This window comes from Limulus polyphemus, unplaced genomic scaffold, assembly GCF_000517525.1.
Source record: "Limulus polyphemus unplaced genomic scaffold, Limulus_polyphemus-2.1.2 Scaffold152, whole genome shotgun sequence".
In the NCBI taxonomy this organism is placed as follows: Eukaryota; Metazoa; Arthropoda; class Merostomata; order Xiphosura; family Limulidae; genus Limulus; species Limulus polyphemus.
This window is the reverse complement of record NW_013665762.1, coordinates 876,688-897,978: the sequence shown is the minus strand read 5'-3', so window position 1 is coordinate 897,978 and position 21,291 is coordinate 876,688. Positions and strand designations below refer to the sequence as shown.

At 33.2% G+C, this 21,291-nt stretch overlaps 1 protein-coding gene across 2 annotated transcripts in view; it reads left to right on the top strand.

The window, feature by feature from the left end:
• LOC106476102 (synaptotagmin-7-like) overlaps positions 1-13,562 on the top strand; it is an 83,056-nt gene extending 69,494 nt beyond the window's left edge. For both annotated transcript variants that reach the window (XM_022381146.1, XM_022381151.1), the window contains exons 6-8: positions 3,276-3,445; positions 11,833-11,941; positions 12,117-13,562. In XM_022381146.1, coding sequence (XP_022236854.1) covers positions 3,276-3,445; positions 11,833-11,941; positions 12,117-12,424 — 587 coding nt within the window. In that variant the 3' untranslated portion in view covers positions 12,425-13,562. The remainder of the gene's footprint in view (positions 1-3,275; positions 3,446-11,832; positions 11,942-12,116) is intronic.
• Positions 13,563-21,291: the final 7,729 nt, after the last annotated feature.

Sequence of the window (21,291 nt, the reverse complement as noted above, 5' to 3'; positions counted from 1 at the left end):
CGAAAACAAAGGAATTTTGATTGAAAGAATAAATTAAAGGCGAGAAACAAGACCAAACATCAGACATAGTTTCGTTTGAACGACAAATGATGAAAATTTAAATGTTTTGGTTCCCCGTGTGACAGCAGTAAGTCTACGGACGTACATAAACTAAAATCCGGGGTTTGATTTCCCACAGTGGACACGGCAGATAGCCTCATGTAGCTTTGCTCTAAAAAAAAGCAAAGAAATCCGTCATAAAAATTAATAATAGTATATTTTAAGTTTTAAATACCATTACAGTTAACACCAACTCCAAATCTGGAGAAACTAAATTACAATTTCATTTTTTCCAACAATTAATATAATCACGTGAAACACTATGTCCCAGTACAGAAAAGTTGCACCTACAGTGTTTGTTTTAGCCCAAAGATATATCATAGTCTATCTGCGATCTTTCAACCATGGGGAATCGAACCCTGGATTTTAGCATTGTAAGTCCGTTAAACTTACCGCTGATCTATAGGGTTTGAGTAATAAATAATATAACACGAGAATAATTTGGATATAAATTCAGGTTCATAGACAAGGAACGTATTTTCTGGAATATGTTTCAACTTTGTTTTTATTCTTGTTTCCTGTGAGTTTAAGATTCTCTACATTTATTTGTTTTAGCGCAGAACTAAACGACCATACGCGCTGTGTCTATCGTTGGCGATCCAACCCAGATTTAAAACGACATAAGTCAGCATGCTTACTGCTGAGCTACAGGAAGAAATGTGCGTTTAAAATATCTGAACCGAACATTTTATTCTTATGTATTAGTTGATACTATCTGCTTCACGGCAGTCACTTATGTGACTCTTCTTTGTAATATTGTGAAGAAAATTGAACGATTCATATTGTTATACATCCGGTCGTGGCCTACTGTCAGACTAAGAATCTTAGGGTCGACGGTTTACGTCTCATTGCTACAAAATCATGTTTTGCACTTCGTAGCCGCAGGTGAACTATAGGAGTGACAGTCAGGTCCAAGTATTTGATTAGATTAACTCAAAAGAAACAAACAATAACATGTTTTAAACCATTTTTGAATATAGTTATGTTATCTCTAATTTCATATTGAAATAAGTCAAGGCAAGATAATATAATTCTTAAAAATATGCATACAAATAGAGTGTTTATTTGTTTGTGGACTTACAACGATAGAAACCGAGTTTCGATACCCATGGTGGCCAGAGCACAGATAGCCCAATGTATATCTTTGTGCTTATCTACAAACATACATACACACATTTATGGTCACCCTAAGACAAATAGTGGGTCTTGACCGTCATTCTTTTAGCGCACCCACGACCCCAAAGCATGAAGTTCGTTTTGAGGTCATGGGGACGTGACCTATGATTCAATGGACTTCCACTTCTAGCACACTAACAATTAGGTCACACCAGCTCAGAAAAAATACATACAAAAAGAGGAACGGAAAAATTTGTTTGTTTGTTTTATTTCGCGCAACGCTGCACGAGGGCTGCCTGCGTTAGCCTTTCCTAGTTTTGAAGTGATAAGACTAGAGGGATCAAGCAGCTAGCCAACTTCACCCACTGACAACTCTTGGCAGACCGAATAGTGGGACTTGATCGTAGCACTTATAATGCAACATGGCCCCAAGGGGCATAGCGCGATTTATTTTGTCTTATTTTATTTTTTTGTCCGTAACTGCGACAGGAACAATGAAACCTTCTCAGATCCACACTCCGCCACGCTAACTACTGGGTCGCACTCAGCCTGAGCAGTATGAACTGAGCAAGTAAATGGTCGAAATAATTCGTTTGTGGAATTAGGAGTGGTCCAGTAGTTAATGTACCCCAACTGTAAGTCCGAGGATTCATGGCTCGTACAACTCACTTTGTATTCGTGGGTGCTTTATAAGAGTAACTGTCATTATTTGATCAGACAATGCGAACTAAGAGTTGCCCGTGTGTGTTTGTTCAATTGCCACCTTGCTTGTAGACTATCATGCAGTTAAAAATTAAGGACGGTTATATGTGTTTAGCTGTGCATGAAATTCTGAAACAAACTGTTATGCCTTCTTATGTTATACACTGAAAACAAATATAGTATTTACTAGTGGAGGACGACAAGCTATTTAAATGAAACAAAGCTTAGCACATCATGAGAAAATACCGCGTTTTCTTTGGCCGTTACCTTTAAGAAGTGAATTGTTAGTTCACCGCAATTTTCAAAAATGTTCATACTTGCACACTTTCGCCCCTCGAGGCATATTCTATGTGCACTTAAATCTTGACCTTGTATTTGTTTGGTATTTTTATACTTTCTCACTGACGGTGTCTCTGGAGTTCCATTTTTTATATTGCTAGTTTTGATTTGTGTTCTAAGTAAATAAAGAAATCTTTTTCATTTTGTTCTACAATGTTTTTATTTTCTTTACTGACAAAATTCAGAAAGTCAGTTTTAATTCTGCATAGTATGTTTACAAGATTATTTGTTTGTTTGAAGTTAAGCACAAAGCTACACAATGGGCTATCTTACAAAATCTAGAAGTGCGATACTAATACCAATAATTAACAAATATATATATAGACATTTAGTATTTTTGTACCTTTTCGCTGAGTGTGTATGTGTTTTTGTAGAGCAAAGCCACATCGGGCTATCTCCTGGGTCCACCGAGGGGAATCAAACCCCTAAATTCAGCATTGTAAATCCGAAGACTTACCGCTGTCCCACCGGGGGACTTTTCGCTGAGTATCGCAGGGAATGCAGTAATCGCTGACGACAACAAGAAACACTTTCAGTAAATATTTCTTATAAATATACATTCTTTTTGTTAACTTTCATGGTGGGATAGTTACTACAAAGCTTACCCCACAAACAAACACTTCGCGTATTCCTTACCTCTCATTACCTACGCCCTCAGTACAAATGTTAAGATTTTTATGTTGATGTACTGAGAACATTTTATAGTCCCAATGCCCCCCCCCCCAGTGGCACAGCGGTATGTCTGCGAACTTACAACGCTGGAATCCGGGTTTCGATACCCGTGGTGGGCAGAACACAGATAGCCCATTGTGTAGCCTTGTGTTTAATTACGAACAAACAAAACAGTTTCAACATCTTTAAGTACATTTAGATTAATTTATACTTCAATATATATGTATTCAATTGTATTTATACAAACCCATATCCCTATTTTGTTTACGTTCATTGGTTCTAAACTAAGTTTCTAATATTTTAAAACGTAGTGAAACTAACTTATTTTGTGTCTTGATGTTCTCTAGGTTTTCCGCTTTATAAGCTCCAAAAATCCATTCTCTATCTTCACGTTTTTGACTATGATCGCTTCACCCGTGACGATCCTATTGGAGATGTATACTTGCCATTAAGTCAAGTTGACCTTACCCAGAAGCCGACATTCTGGAAATCCATCACACCTGCAGAAGATTCAAAGGTGAGCAGTAATTAAAAATAAATCCACACAAAAAAATAAAAATAAAAACGGTATGAAACCCGTGTGGTGTGACATGCACGTAAAAATCCATACGTGCATGACATTATGAACTCTAATAAAAAACGTAATCTTATTCTATAGAGAAAAAAACAAAAGTGTAAAAGACGAAAGAATCAAAAATACTCGAAGACGCCATAGTTACTATCTTGAAATCTGGATTAAGAGGCCCAAAAAATTACAATTCGTTTCAGTTTCTTAGTTGCTAAGCGCAACGTTGTAAGATTGCCATGTGGCAATTGAGTGGGGGAGAGGTTGATCTAAAACAAATAAAAAAAAGATGCTAAATATTGTGACTGTCCTGTCTTCTTGGTTAAGTGTCTCTTTTGTAAGCCGTTTTATGGTCGTGGGTGTATATGTATCTAATGATAGAGTGGTTTAAATAAGAGTTTGGTTTTTATCACCATGGATAGCTACGTATAAAAAAAATTAGTGAAACACCTGAGTGCGAGACGGTTTGTGTTGTAAAATATCGAAATTTAAACGTTACACGTTGAAACTTTTATAAGATTTTTGAAATGAAAGATGGGTGAAAACCATATACACGAAGTATAATAAAAAAGTGTTTTATGTTTATGAAGAATGTTAAGTTTTAAGGCATAACACTTAAGCTGGAATTTCTTTATTTTTTCTGGCTGGAAACCCGAAATACAATATTTTTGTGTAAAAACACTAATCTTACACCGTCCGTGGTTGTTTTTACAAATACTGTGTCAATTAAGTTAAGTCGCTAATGAAAGTAGTGTTTTATAATAAAACCAAAGGCTTAGTGCCGTCGAATCAGTGTTGAAGCTTGAGGCTGTAACATGGAATATATAACTAAAAATTGATACTTCGTGGCAAAATGTAAGAAACGTTACTAATTAATTTTGTATATAATACTAAAAACATTATATACTTATCTTGAGTCTTTAGTCATTACAAACCTTAAATAAAGATTATTTCGACCGGAAAACGACAGGGACTGTCCACCAATATCTAGAAACGAGAACTTCATAACTCAATAGACAGTCCTGAGAACAGGTTGTGATTAGAATGATAAAAGTCCTAATTTGGAATGAATTAAGTGAATATGTGAGAATAAAACTACATTAAATTGCAAAAGAAAAAATACCACTACCAGGATTTAAACCCACAATATTCTCATTATCAGGCATGTACGCAGACAAGACTGTTGTAAATCTATTTTACTTTTGTCTCCATCAAGTCACCAAAAGATGTTTAACTCTGTTCCAATTACTGATCAACATTCTATACTTTTTTTTTAAGTTTCTAACTATTTTTCATCATGATTTACTTTTAAAAAATTTCACCACTGTAAGTCGGAAATATAAAGTAGTGAAGAGAATGTCAAAAACAATTTGATGGCACTTTAAGTTAAATGTACGATTGGAATATATTTCAATTAGTCAATAATCTCCTTCAAAACTGTGTTTTAGTGATTACCAATAATAGTAATAAGCACATACGCTGAATATTTCTTAAAATTTAAAGCATAAACATATTTTTTGTTTTAAAATTAATAACGGGATGATTGGTATAAAGCTAACTCTTCAAACAATATACTTCGCGATCTCGTTGCATATGTTTTTACTATAACGTTCAGTTTCTTATTATGATGTATATTGTGTATAAGTTGCTTGAGCAGTAAGAGATGATAATAGGGTAAGACGGGAACAAATCAGATTTACTTATAATGACGACAGTTTGGTAAGCCTAATACATCTATAATGTAGCTAAAACTTTAAAACTTGGTACTGTAGAAATAAGTCATATTTATAAGTTATTGTGTGAAGATGGCGAGTATACAACTCTAGTTCCTTACTGAACAATTTTCTCAAACAATTATCTGTTTATCTTGCGTTTTTGTTTAACTTGATTCCTGATTCGAAGGCCCGGCATGGGTAGGTGGTTGGGGTGCTTGACTTGCAAACCGAGGGTCGCTGGTTCGAAACATGCTCGCCCTTTCAGCTGTGCGGGCGTTATAATGTGACGATCAATCCCACTATTCGTTGGTAAAAGAGTAGCCCAAGAGTTGGCGGTGGGTGGTGATGACTATCTGCCTTCCGTCTAATCTTTCACTGCTAAATTAGGGTCGGCTGGCGCAGATATAGTTTTGCTCGAAATTCAAACCCAAATCTTGTTTAAAAAACAAAACAAAAACTTTCTAGGTTAAACAAAAAGACTGAAATGTCTCATTGAATTGCTTATTGAATGAAAAACTACAATTTAGTTTGGTTAGTTTTAAATTTCCAAGGAAATTTACGCCAGAGAGCTTTACTACATAGTGAAAATGGTTTACTACTCGGTGTTTATTTGGTTCAAAACTTTATAAACCATTACATTGGATGTCACTAACTTTGAATTGATGTACTGAAGGGAATACAGCTATCAACATCAACTACCACTAATCAGGTCTACTCTTGGCTGACCGGAATTTAACAGTCAATCTTATAGCGCACCCATGAGCTCAAAGTCTGGAAAATGTTTTTGATCCTAATTTCTAGACCACGCCCGGCGCACTATTTATTGAAAATTTATATTATTGACCTTCATTTGACATTTATTTAGAAAAAAAAAATGTGCCATTCTTTTTTCTTTTCTTCTTTTTTAAGAAAACGAAAGCATTTGATAACAAAGTTCAGTTTTAAATGACCTTCTTGTCGTTCATAATACTTAGTACAGAGAAACAACTAAGCAGATATGTTGTTGCTTTTTTCATTGTATGTTTGCCAATCGTGACGTCCAATGTAATAGTTTATAAATATTTTTATAAAGTTTAGCTATTTTATCAATATATCTACAGAAACAATTTCCTTCTTGGTTTTTTGTTACAAAAGAACCATTGTCGTTGTTATTTTTTCACGCAAAACTACACAGTGGGTTATCTTCACTCTGTCCACCGCGGGGAATCAAACCCCGAATTTTAGCGTTGTAAGTTCGTAAACTTATCGTTGAACCTTGCAGCGAAAAGACCTAACAAATGCTTTGTATTTTGTTCATCGTGAAGTTCAAAATCGTAACGTTTTGATATTTTCAACCAAAAACTTGTGATTCAATTGCCTGGAAATAGTGAAATGTTAATCTCAGCCAATATAAATAAAGCAAGAATCTTAGGAACGTTTTGTAGGTGTGAATTGGCATATTTATTTTTCAGTGCTTTTTCTAGCGTATTTGAATATTTATATTAGCGAGTTGAGTATTTTGATAGGAAACAATGAAAGACCTATGTCGTATCATAGGTTAGATAGGAAACAATGAAAGATCTAAGTCGTATCATAGGTTAGATAGGAAACAATGAAAGACCTAAGTCGTATCATAGGTTAGATAGGAAACAATGAAAGATCTAAGTCGTATCATAGGTTAGATAGGAAACAATGAAATATCTAAGTCGTATCATAGGTTATAATTTAAACTGCAATTGATCTTAAAGCAGGGAGAAGGTATTTAACTAAACGGAACGAAATTTGTACTTAATGACCTATTATTAGTATAATAATGTACGTTGAAAATGTTATCATATATACCGTACTATACGCCTTGCATGTTTGGTAGTAACGTTCTCATAGCAGTCTGTTCGGCTTCGAATCTTGACGCGATCACTAATATAATCTATTTTATGATAACTTTCTTACTTTAACTTCCATTGGCGTTTAAATGTTGAGAAACAATAACTGAGTTTGTAAAAGAATACGCAAAAATTACTTCCGAGGATATAAAAAGTGGGCAAGCGGTTTAAAACGTAGATTTGTAGAAAATTCAGTAAATTTTCCAGTATGAATACGGGCGCCCATTATTGAAGAAACTTTTTAAAGGTAAGCATAATAAGGTCATCAGAGCTTAACTTATTAAAGAATAAATGTGAAGCTCAACCAATCAATGATTCGACTTACTGACGAAGGATGAAATTCCCCAAAAATTATATAACTCAGTGACAAGTGGTACTTCAAATGATGTATAGAACTTCTCATACATTTCTTAATTTTACAAACAGTTTGTCGGTTGAATAATTTACAATAATAATATTTCTTAATTTTACAAACAGCTTGTCGGTTGAATAATTTACAATAATAAACTAGTAGTATCAGTGCTGCATATTCTTGAAATTCATAATAAACAAAGAATCGCCGTGTGAATAAAAGACATCTACAAACACCATACACGCAGAGCCAAAACAATTCGTGTGCAGCTAGGCTGAGATGTATTCTAAATACTACCACGTTATTATGTATACGGCGAAAGAAAATAATTGAAAATAGCGTTAGTTATTTTATGTAAAGATGAATTAAGATGTAGAAAGAAACGGTTTATTTAATCAACGTTTTGGCTTCAGGGTAAAACAATTCACAGCAACTAGCATACAACAATTACTAACTAGTCCTACAAGTAAAAACAACAACAAAAACAGCTATCCTAATGAGAATGTTTCAACATTATTCTTTCTAATACAGTATTTAAGTGTGTTCATGTGATCATATGTTACTGTTCCTTTCTAAACTATAAACATCACAAAGAATACACGTAACATGGGTAAAGTTAGATTAATGCCTTTGGGGTTTTAATCAAATTACCCATGACATCTTACGCATGCATAATAAAGTATTAAATCATTTCGGTCTAAAGACTCCTCCAAGTAATACCACATATAATCATCTTCTATATTAACTCATACAATGTAGGGGTTCTTATATCTACTAAAAATGTTCTGCACATTAATTGCTCTGAGCTATTTTGTTCATGATGTCTATTCGACCTTGATAAAGTAGACAATGCAAACACGTTTAGTATTAATAATAATTGTATAACGTTTTTACTCCGCTATATCAAGGTCAGTCAAATGTATCTTCTCGAAGCTCACATTAGTGAAATGGGTATTCTAAACAGTGAGCTACAAAAGTATAACTTTCTTTCTTAATAAAAGTGCATATTTTGACTTCATTAAGCAACAGCTCAGCCCTAAACTAACTTTGTAACAGTTTGTTTAGATACCTTGAAATTAATGGCGTTCCTTTGTTTTTAGCAAGCTTGTTCTCGGGAAGTATCAAGAAATGTTTTGTTCTTCATCTTTAGGAACACAGATCTACACATCGACTACCGACTGTTCGAATGCTAATTATAAGAATTGGTCGAGAATCAGTTTACAAGAATCAACTAAAATAATTCCAAATTAATCTTGTCTTAAGTAACAAACTGTCTGAATTAAATCTAGGTTTTTTATATGATTCTTCAGTGAAATGCTCTTCACATTTCTGAACTGTGGAGTTTTTACTTTTTCCCATATCCATTCTCCCGTTTTTTTATGCATGTGGCGCCATCTAGCGACTTGGAATGCAATGCACTGTTTACAGACATATTTTCTGTTTTGTTTTTTTAACTACAAGAAGCCCAGTTAACCGAGTAAACCTCTCTAGAGAATAGCAAATAACGTTCACCAAGGATACATCTAGTTCTTAGAAACCTAATTCGAAGTCGATTCAGTCCTCTCAATATAAGATATCCTCGTAAAGTAAGTAACGTTGTCTGACAATTAGCATTTAATGTCCACCATGGGGAGCAGCTGATTATAAATATCTTAATTAACATTGCTTGTAACACTTCTTTCTTACCGAACACATTATTCGTACTTGATAATTGGACTGGTTACAGACTGGCTAAACATGCTACTTTAAAACATTTATAATATAGTTCATTAATTAACATAGACGCCTGTTGTTATATACATATTGTTTTAACAAGCAAAAACCTGTTTTTATTTATAATATAATCTTACCATAGATACTTGTTCACACACATATATATATATATACCGTATAGTATTTTAACTTGTAAGAGCATGTTGCTATTTACTCTATCGTACGTTACCTGTTGATATATATATATATACATGTATATATACTATAGCATCCTAGCATCGAATAACATGTTATTTTTTATAATACAGTATCTTAACATATGTGCCCCCAGTGGCACAGCGGTATGTCTGCGGATTTACAACGCTAGAAACCGGGTTTCGATACCCGTGGTGGGCAGATCACATATAGTCCATTGTGTAGCTTTGTGCTTAATTCCAAACAAACAAACAAACTTAACATATATATCTGTTATTATTTATAACAGTGCTTCCAAAATTTTTGCGGCACACGTAAATAAGTCCATATGGCAGGTTTAGTACCCCCTGACTAAAAAGGGGGAAATTACTGTTATACTGTGTATCGAGAAGAAAATAAATCAGGTTTGAAATTTTAATAATCTATTAATTTGATAATAAATTCCCATTACTAAATAAAAGTTATTCAATAATTGCAAAAATTCCGCGACACAACTGTATTTGTAAACAAAAATCTGACAAAATGTCAGATTGTAGGTGTTAAGTTTGGGAAGCACTGATTTATAATATAGTATCCTTACATGGAATAACCTGTTGTTATATATAATATATTATCTTAACATAAACACCTGTCGTTATAAATAAAAGAGTGTTCTTACATAGAATAACCTATCGTTATATATAAAAGAGTGTCCTTACATATAATAACCTGTTGTTATATATATAAAATATATAAAAGAGTATTCTTACATGGAATAACCTGTTGTTATAAATAATATAGTATCTTAACATAGACACCTTGTTATAAAAATATAGTATCCTTACATAGAATAACCTGTTGTTATAAATAATATAGTATCTTAACATAGACACCTTGTTATAAAAATATAATATCCTTACATAGAATAACCTGTTGTTATAAATAATATAGTTAGTATATTAACATGAGTTCGCGTTGCTGTATGATCAAGTATCGTAACACAGAGCACCTGTTTTGAGATATTCTAAAACAGATCAGCCTCTGTTTTTATGTTTAATATAGCTTTCTACCAAAGAACACTTTTCCATTAGTGTCATGAAGTACTCACAGTCATATTTTGCTGTATTTGCTTTATGTATAGTAACTTATGTTGTCTCGTACAAGTTGAAAGGAAATAAAACTGACACACAATTCTGAATGACTTAATTAAACCTAAGTTTAATTATCGTTTATAAAACAAAGTAACGTCAATTTTATCTTACATTCACTTTCTTCTCTACCTATAGTAAATTTTGTGATAAGTTGCTAAGACTGTTAAGTGATTCAGTCGATATGCAATATTTTAAAACAGAGCATAAGTTCAATTATTCATTCACGTTATACTGAAGTGCTTTACCTAACAAAAAAAAAAGAGGGTATCTTGGAGAGATGGCGGTGAGTGGTATCGACTAGCTGCCTTCCCTCTAGTCTATCACTTCAAAATTAAGGACGGATAGAACAGATAAATATCGTGTATCTTTAAGCGAAATTAAAGAAACAAACTTACAATAAAAATAAACGACAATCGTACTGATGACTATGAATGTTTTTATTTTTTCGTCACTAGTTAAGTTCAAATGAACATTGTACAAAAATGTTAAATGTTCGAATTAACGTGTTGGACAACATGAGATGTGTGAAGTAAGGAGAGTTAATGGCGAAACTTTGACAATATTAACTACTGCTGCTGAGTTGTTTCTTGTTACCGTGCTCGTCAAGTTGGCTTATTAGAAGAGTATACTGTCATTCGTTTCACGTTTCTGTAGATTCAGAAATAAAATTGGAGTTTTCTTGCTGTCGCTTACTTTAAACGTTAATAAGAAACGTAACACCTATTAGAAATTAAAAATTCACCTTCTTTCTATTTCGTTCAGGGTTAAAGAGAATAGCTCGAAACATAAAAGAAAGGACAACGGGGGGGTATTTCTTCTAAATCGGTATACTACCATTAAAAGCGAATTTTCCAAAACGCTTACAGTTTTTGTCAATACTTTATCCCTCTTGTAGCCCCGAAAGAGATCGTGTTACTCCAGCAACTTCGAAACTATACACCATTAATTTGATTTATTTATGAATTCATTAAAAAACCTCAAAACTCTTGTTTCTTCATTAAGCATCGTGAGAGATTCGGTTGCACAAGGTGTTAACAGCTTTAAAAATAATAATTAATCAATTACGTTTTACTGATAAACAACCTGACTAGATGTTAATAGCTTTAAAAATAATAATTATTCTTATAAACTATATTCATTCATTTTGTATGATGCAGTATTAAGCTATTCAATTTATCTTCTAATGCAATAAGTTTATAAACGACACAGTTATGATTGTTACACTGGTAAATAATATATGTGTGTTATACCATTGAGTGATGTAATAATGCTCATGATTTATATAGATAAATTATAAAACCATATTTGTTATAGTGATATATGGTGTTTCATATTTGTGTTTTATACTGATAAATAATATTTCATATTTCAGCTAGGAGAAATTTTGGTGACTTTAATCTATATTCCCCGAACAAGTGAACTGTCAATTTCCCTCATCAAAGCAAGAAACTTGAAAGCGAAGGACATCAATGGCTCATCAGGTATGATAAACAGAAAGATTTATATGTCCGTACAGATGTAAACCGTTGTAAGGACTGAAGTAATTAGCTCAGAAAGAATTCTCTTACTCTATAGATGTGTTTTTGGTTTTTTTATTCTGAGGAATAAGATGGACGTTAATACTTGTGGTTAATTTCTTTCCTTGAAATGTTTCAGATCCCTATGTCAAAGTGTGGCTACATCGAGGTGACAAACGAGTGGAAAAAAAGAAGACGCAAGTCCACAACCGAACACTAAACCCAATTTTTAATGAAACCTTTCAGTTCGTCGTTCCCTGGGAACACATTCGGGAAACTTACTTGTCTGTTGCTGTCATGGACTTCGACACCATTGGACGGAATGAACTCATTGGGAAGGTGATCTTATCCTCTCGGAGTGGACCCACCGAGTCCAAACACTGGTGTGACATGCTGGCTAAAGCTAGATCCGCCATATCCCAATGGCACAGACTGAAAGTCTTGTGAAAGTTGACTTACAACTAGTTGACCTGGAATTAGATTAGAAACTTGTGGATGTAATACCTAGAGCTGGGTTATCACCAGTCAATCCAAAAAACGGAATTTAGCATGGAAAGAGAAATATTTCATTAATGTACCAGTCTCTGGACTTAGGTGTTTCTGTCGTCAAACATTTGTCATACAGATAGATGTTTTTTAAATATTGATGGACTGTAATTTGTAGTGTACATTATTCTTGAAGAACCTCTTCAAAATTAAGTGGTTTTCTAGAAGTCAACATTTCGTTTTGAAATGCTGTTTGGTTGTACAATTGGGTGTAACTGTCTTAAAATAAGATTTCATTAAAACAAGGTCTGTATTTAAATGTTTAATATGCTGAATGTCCTACATGTAAAAGAAACAAAGTAATTATACATAATATATATCTTGTTAATACATTAATTATCAAGTATAAAAGATATAAAAGAAATATCAGTCTTTAGACGCTAATGGTAATGAAGTTTTAAACAACAAGTCGAGAAAAAAAGTCAAAATGAAAGAAAAAAACGACGATTATTCCTGAAACATCTGTTTGAAGGCTCAGGTTTTAAACAAATGTTGACAAAGTTTAAACAGTGTCTGAGTTTTAGTACTTCTTTGTAGAGTAATTAAAGAAGTTCCGTTGTGATAAATATAAGACCGTGTTGACAATGTGTATATTTCGTGTTTAATGTTGTAAGTAATGTTAATTACTGGAGGTCAAACCATAGTTGTACGTATCGTTACTGCAATCTATCAAGAAGAGATGTGTATGTATACATTGTTGTTAAATCGATCATATCATGGATATAGATATAATATTAATGGAACAGTAGCTATTCATTAATATATGTCAACTCTGACTGAGGGGAAAAATCTAAGATTAAAGTGAAATTTTTCACTAATATATTTTGTTAGATATTTGATGTTAGTTTTTTAAAGATTGTTTGAAAGACAGATCGATAATAGTTAAAACGTACTAGATGGATGACTTGCATGGAAAAAACTGAAGACGACAACGAAGTTATTGAGAATGTCTCCATTTTATTTGCATAATTTAAAACAAAAAAATACGTAATTCATTTCTATCTAGGAAAAACTGAACCGTAAAAGACAATAAACTAAAACAAAGTAGAGCTGTGGTTTAGCGAAAATCGATAACATCGTTAAACATTTTAAACAACAGATGTAAGCCTAAACACAGATAATTTCAGTGCAATCATTGGATACTTTTAGCTCAGAAAAAGCTTTTTACGTAAAACATCTACAATTAACACAGGTCAAAGCTTTATACGAATTAGTGTTATGGCCCATTTGCATTGTTATGGTATGTTTTTAAATGTCCCTAACTAGCATACGAATGTGTCTTGTCGTTTCATGTGACGTTGTAGTTTTTTTAGTATTAAATATGCGCAATACCTTAAGTATTTACGACAACGTTGTGGCCATCGGAAATCAATCGTTGTCATAGTTAGTAGCATATACGATCACCTAAGTCAAGTTATTAATTAATTAAAGTTTATTACTAAATGATAATTACCTGATATCCTGCTAATGTGATGTCTGCAGGAAAGTACTGAAAGGAAATGTATATAGGGAACTTGTTAAAAGGATTGATCCATTAGGATTTCAGTCATCTAGCTATTTCAATGGTCCCCACGTGGATAACTAGTTTTACTGGATCCTACTTAATAATAAGACTAAAGTGATCATATAAGCTATTAATCATGACAAAGTGCAATGTCTTCTTTGATGGCAACGATTCTGAGCCTAAAAGACATAACAAAGCTTAACCAGATTTTATATCTTTTCAAGTACTAATACGTTTATTAAATCACTTATTTAACTTTTTTACAGTTACACTACATAACACTACAAAGCATAGAAAAGACACCGAATTAACGTTTGCTTAATCATAATATATTATCTATATAGAGTTTGAAACATGATTGCAACTAAAATTCTTTAAGAGATCAAGCAAATTCAAAGAATTGTAGTTTCTCCTTGTTACCGCTTGATAGCGACACTTCATAATGTCATGACGTAGAATGTTGTATTTTTATGGAAGTGTTAAACACGTATTGAAATAGCACTCATATAACGTTAGGATTTTACAACGAAAAGGGTGGGCATACGAGATAATGAAAAGCATGTATCACACGTTAGAAATGTAAAACTAGAATGTTATGTTGATAACAGCAGAAACGTTATTTTAAAAACTGATTATAAAGTGTACTTTGCCATAAGCAGTATTTTGTCTTTTGTTTAATTTTCTCATTGTTGCTGCACAAATGTTTGTGTCACGAAATATAGAGCGAGAGAGAGAGAGAGAAATTAGTCTGGTGTTGGGAATGAAATGAAAACTTATGTATTGCATATATTTAATGTCAAAATAAAAAGATTCAAGTAGCATAGAGGTATTTCAGTCAATTTTTCTCGACGACGTAAAGATAACAAAAAGAACTCGCTGCCACAGTGAGCGAATCTTCTCAAACTGCATCAAGCTTTGTGATGGAGTTCACGGAATCAAGTTCTGAAAAAAAGTATCAAATGATTTTCAAAAACAAAAAGAAAGATCAATTGACAAATAAAGTATTATATTTTTTTCAGTATAGGTGAGAAATGCGTAATATAATTTCCATAAAACGACAAAAAATGTAGGATAATATAGAAGTTAGGCTTCAAAGAATTAGGCCTAAAAAAAAGAATAATAACCGTACATTACATTTAGTTTCTATATAAAAATTCGAATTCCAATTTCGGTAAACACCAAAGAGTAGGTTTAAACTATTCTCGAGGTTTAAATGAGCAGTGAAGTAAAATATATATATATACGATTCCCTAATTCGCTAAAGAGGCTGTTTAACTCGGCGTTAAATTGAGCTACATTCCCTACCCCCAAAAAATTGATGTCAGTTTGTTTGTAATTTGATGTAAATTTGTAAATAAGAAAGAATGTTTTTGTTTGATTTTTTTGAAGCTATTTGCTTGTTTGTAGTTAAGCACAAAGCTACACAAAGGGCTAGCTGTGTTCTGCCCACCACGGGTATCGAAACCCGGTGTCTAGCGTTGTAAGTCCGCAGGCATACCGCTCTGCCACTAGGGGGCTTTTGTTTGTTTGTTTGTTTTTGAATTTCGCGCAAAGCTACACGAGGGCTATCTGCGCTAGCCATCCCTAATTTAGCAGTGTAAGACTAGAGGGAAGACAGCTAGTCATCACCACCCACCGCCAACTCTTGGGCTACTCTTTTACCAACGAATAGTGGGATTGACCGACACATTATAACGCCCCCACGGCTGAAAGGGCGAGCATGTTTGGTGGGACGGGGACCCTCAGATTGCGAGTCGAGCGCCTTATCCACCTGGCCATGCCGGGCCCGGGGGGAGGGGGCTTTTGAAACTGAACTACTTGTTGTTATCGAGGTGACTGATTTCCTTCTGGTATATAACATCCAATATGTGTGAAAAAGATCGTTAATTATATTGAAACTAGATAACTTAAATACTCAGACTGGTGCTGCATCAAAAGATGGAAGTTTCGAAGTATTATAAATATACCCAAGAGAGTCTACTGTCGTGTTTTAGCAGCTGGAGGTAGATAAATATCTCCTATTGCTCTGGAATGAATTGTTTATTTTCACATTATAAATGTATAAAATACATATTAAATTATAGTTGTTTTTATAATTTTCCGGTTTTCAAATAATTCAGAAGACTGATCTTCGGAGTCAATTAATCATTGAAACATGTTAAATTACTCGTGCACGACTTAATTGCCTTGGACAGAGCGATACATTCTTGATCTGATTGGTTTATTCATCCATGATCACTGGATTAAAGCAATCAGTCTTTTTCTAAAAAGGTTTTCTATTTCTTGAAAACCCAGACGTAAATTAAAATGACAGCCAAAAGACGAACAAAGATAATTATTTAATCTTATATTTGTTTATCTTGAAGTAAATTAGTTTTCATTTCATAGGTTTCAGAACTTCAGATAGTCATTTCTTTATTACTAATGGAATTGTTTAGAAGTCTTAAGAACAAATCTTTTCTTCGAATTCATAAGATAGGGTAAAAACAAAACAAATAGTTTCATGACGCCTTTCAATAAATTTTTCAATTGTGTTTGTAAAATGCCGTAAAACCTAATTATTTAAAAAAATATTTCGTTGCCATTGGCCTTTCCATCTGTCTCTTTCAATGGTCCAGTGATAAATGTCTTTTTGAAATGTCATCCCGAGTACACTTCTGATAGGTTGAGTGGACAGTGACGTGTTGTTAGTTACCATGGCGACAACATGTTCTACTTTAAACTATGTAGATCTTTAGCGGTTTAAGTAAAAGTGGAAAAAAACGAAAAGAAGATGAAATCGAAAGCTATTTATTTCAGTGGTTTTGAGACAAATTTTTGACGTTTTGACTGATTATGACTTCACTATGGACAAGAGTTATCTCTAATTATACACCACTCTGATATGACTGTGTAGTTTAGTATATATCAGTATTATTTATTAGTACAATAAGAATACTGTTACGACAGCGGAAGTCACGCGACGCTGGGAGCATGCGCGATGGAGTTTCTCGAAGGATCATGAATTTTCCTGGCAACTCTAGTTAGTTCGAGACGCTCCCTTTTTTAGTATATAAGCCTGGCGAGAAAAAAAACTAGCGCGATTGAATAGATAGATAGATTGATTGAAGAGAGATAAATAACTGAGTCAAGCGAACAGTAGGCACCGAAAGTAAAGTTTGTGAATCGCTGTGATTTATAGCGTGTGTTATAAAGGTTGTTAAGTTTAAAGTGACTGTGGAAATTCTGTGTGTTACAAAGTTGTATCGAGAAAGAATAAACTAGTTTTAATTAAGAAAGGACTTGTATCGCTGAAGTTCCTCGGAAGTAATTTATACCGGAAATTAACAAACGAGCAGATACGCAACAATACTAATCAATCAAAACATAAAGTCACCGTGTGTTTTAACATGAGTCTTACTTTAAGTTTTTACGTAAATCTCAATTTGTTTATGAATTATTTAATGTATCAGCAAATAGCTGGTATATTTTGATTGATAATGAATTATATAACGTATTAGCAAATATAGAATTAAGAAAAAACAGGACAATTGTACGTTTCACTTATTTCGATTTTGCTTTTGCCAGTCAAGGAATCATCAGGTACAGGAAACTATGGTCGTAATAAATGATGTATTTGTGAAACGTACAATTGTCTTGTTTTCCTAAATTTTGTAATTATGGGGGTTTCATCAAGTACCAACCGTTTCTAGTATCAGTTAGATATTATGAAACATATAGAATGAGTTGAGTGGTAATAAATTATGTAATGTATTAGCAAATAGCTAGAATATATTGAATGGTATTTAATTATGTAGTGCATTAAGAAATGGATAGGATGTGTTGAGTGGTAATGAATAACGTAGTTATTAGCAAATGGCTAGAATATATTAAATTGTATTGAATTATGTATTGCATTAGAAAATAGGTAGAATGTGTTGAGTAGTTGCATAAATAGACATCACGTTGTACATTTATTCTTTCAGTAAAAATAATTTCATTTCTACTAGCAAATAATCAGAATCATCGAAACTGTCCCTAAAAACGCCACGTGTTTGATACAATACTACTAACAGCATGAAACCAAGAGACTGAATAGGATATTTAAATATTTGATTTATAAATATTAATGTAAAAATCCAGAAAGTTAAAAGATATACAAGCAGAGATGTTGGTCATGACCAATAGACTTTTATTCCAAATCAGATTTAAATCAAATCTCAAATTTTTAAAAAGCACATCTTGTCAAACGAGCTAATAAGAGCACTGTCAAGCCAAGTTGTTGGCTGGTGTACTCATTGTCTTGTCAACACAATTCTATAAAAATTCGTTCTTCAGAAACAATAAAAATGCTCTGGCGTGATCACGCTATTGAAGTTTCTCGTTAATAATAATAATTAGGATAACAGAAACACTTTAAAGTTTCGTTTTTAATTCTTTGTTAACCTATGAACTTATAATATGTTATACTAAACTTTATATGTATTTGATCGAAAGTTAGACACCACTAACTGTTGTGTAAAACACGTGCAATATGAATTCTGGTACGAATCTATTCATCAAAACTTACATATTCAGCATTTTCTTTTGAAGTTAATTTTACGCACGCTCTAGAATTCAAAATTTTTATTTCTTCTTGAAATATTTTATTAGAGGTTTTCCTCCACATTTTTAGCATCTTAGAATGTGTTATTTTTGAATGGTTTCTTCCCTAGTTCCGTTCATTAAAATTTTATACTGCTGGTATCATTTTTCTCATCTCGAGATTCTTTATATTTTATTTTGAAGGAATGTTTTGTAACATTTTGATATTCTTTGAATTGTTCACATTTTTACTTGTTGAAAGTTTCTAATATAGTGATTACTGAATAATTCTTTAAAATGTCAATAGTTTGGTGTTATATATATATATATTAGTTTCCTTCAATTTCCTACTCGAGGTATCGTTTCAATATTTTAGACTCTTGGCATTTTGAAATGATGTGATTTTCTCAACATTAATAGACTTTTGAGATTTAAGTACATGAGGTCCTTTTACTCTCATTTATAATTATCGCAGTTATTTATTCCATTGGACAAATATTTTATCTTGATATTATTTTCATGTTGAAATTTTGTGTTGGCATAATTTCTCAATATTTTGCTGTTTTCTTAGTTTCTTGAAAGTTGTTTGTTTGTAATTAAGCACAAAGCTACACAATGGACTATCTGTGCTCTGCCCACCACGAGTATCGAAACCCGGTTTCTAGCGTTGTAAGTCCGCGGACATACCGCTGTTCCACTGGGGGGGCATATATACATATTAAGAAGTTTTTCGACTGAGACTTTTGTGCATTGTACTTTAAGACGACCCGATGAGACCTAATATTAGGAGAAAGGTCTTGTTGGCAGTGTCGTGCAGAGCACAAGATGTGCTTTCCATATGTTATTATGTTTCTTCTTAATATAGGACAAAAGGATTTCTTAGTAAAAAGTTATCATTCTTAAGGGAATGTAGTGGCAAAACTACCTAATAGTGAATCGACCTTTGCCAGCATGATAATTGATAAAACGTTTTTTATTACTTGTAGAATGTTAGAAGTTCCTGTTAAAGAGTTTTTCCATTGCACTTTTAGATATTTGGGACTTTGTGTTGGAGACATGAGAGATAATCTTCGTTTTTTAGATGTAAAATATATCAAATATGCTAATTAACCTTGCGAATAAAATAAGATATTTTCATCAAAGAGCTTACAATGAACGTGCTAGTTTAATCAAAAAATACAATTTTTACAAGAAGATGGCCTTTTCAAGTGCAGCATGGCCAAGTAGTTAAAGAGCTTGACTCGCAATCTGAGGGTCGGCGGTTCGAATCTCCGTACCACCAAACATGCTCGTACTTTCAGCCGTGAGGGCGTAATAATGTGACGGTCAATCCCACTATTCGTTGGTAAAAGAGTAGCCCAAGCGTTGGCGGTGGGTGATGATGACTAGCTCCCTTCCCTCTAGTCTTTCACTGCTAAATTAGGAATAGCTAGCGCAGATAGCCCTCGTGTAGCCTTGCGCGAAATTCAAACCAAAAACATGGCATTCATAAATCAGAATTCAATTGAAATCCTTTTTTTTTTTCCAAAATTGAAAAAAAGGTTTGTATAGCTTTGAGTCTAATTATTCGGATCCTTCAGAAGGCCGGACGTGGCCCAGCAGTGATAGTATGCCCGGACGGCAAATCCTAGGATTCATGGTTCACGACCTGTCGTCGTAAAAAACGCGCTCCGCTCTTTAAGGTTGTGTGTGTGCGCTATAACAGTGACGATCAAATTAATTCCACTATTCGAACATAAAAAAAATGGCATTAGGTGCTATTGACTATCTTCTTTCCGTCTAGTATATAAGTTCAAAATTAGGGACGCCTACACACAGATAGCCCTTGTGTAATTTTGTGTGGGATTCTGAAACAAAGAAACAGTTCCTTCATCTTCCACAGCTACTAAGATTCCCTTTCTCTGACTGGAACAGTAACTTCCACATCAGTTATGCTATATAACTAAAGAATCCACCACTAGAGGAGCATAGTCCAACCGAGAGGAATTTTTCAAGTTTTAATCGAAGGCATTTAGATTGTACAAAAGATGAATATAATTTTGATTTTATTGTGCCTATGAGTAGCAACTGATGAAGCTACGTGTGCCTTTAATGTATAGTAACAACTGGACAGATTTGAATTAAATGTTACACAGTATGAAATGGTATTTTCAAATGTATCATGTGAATATTTTTGGTGATTGATAATCATGTTAGGTTGGAGTTGTTTTCATGCTGAGATCATCTGATGATCGTAGAATACTTCTGCACCCTGTGGCTATTTTTGTTTTCTTCCATATTTGTTTCTATGTTGATATAATGTTAATACAGTATTTTATACTACTTTAAATTAATTCGTGGCAAACAATATTGAGGCAAATAATAATTCTATAGTAATTCATAAATTTAAGATATTCAGTGCATGACTTGCAAATACTATTATGCATTTTTCAGTGATATGATTCATGCCATTATCATTATCGGGTGTGATAGTCTTACAGTTCGTTTGTTGGGAACAAATGAAAATACTGGCTATTTAGACCCACATTAGCCATTTAGATACCTACTTTCAGTTAACTAGTCAAAATATTATATATATATTTACCATCTCATGTTGGTCCACCTTTCGTCTTGTTAATACATAACAGGTTTTAAGGCCAAAGAAAAAAAATTAGAAGCAGAAATAAGAAAAGATCGTGACTAGTTTTCTTATAAGCAGATG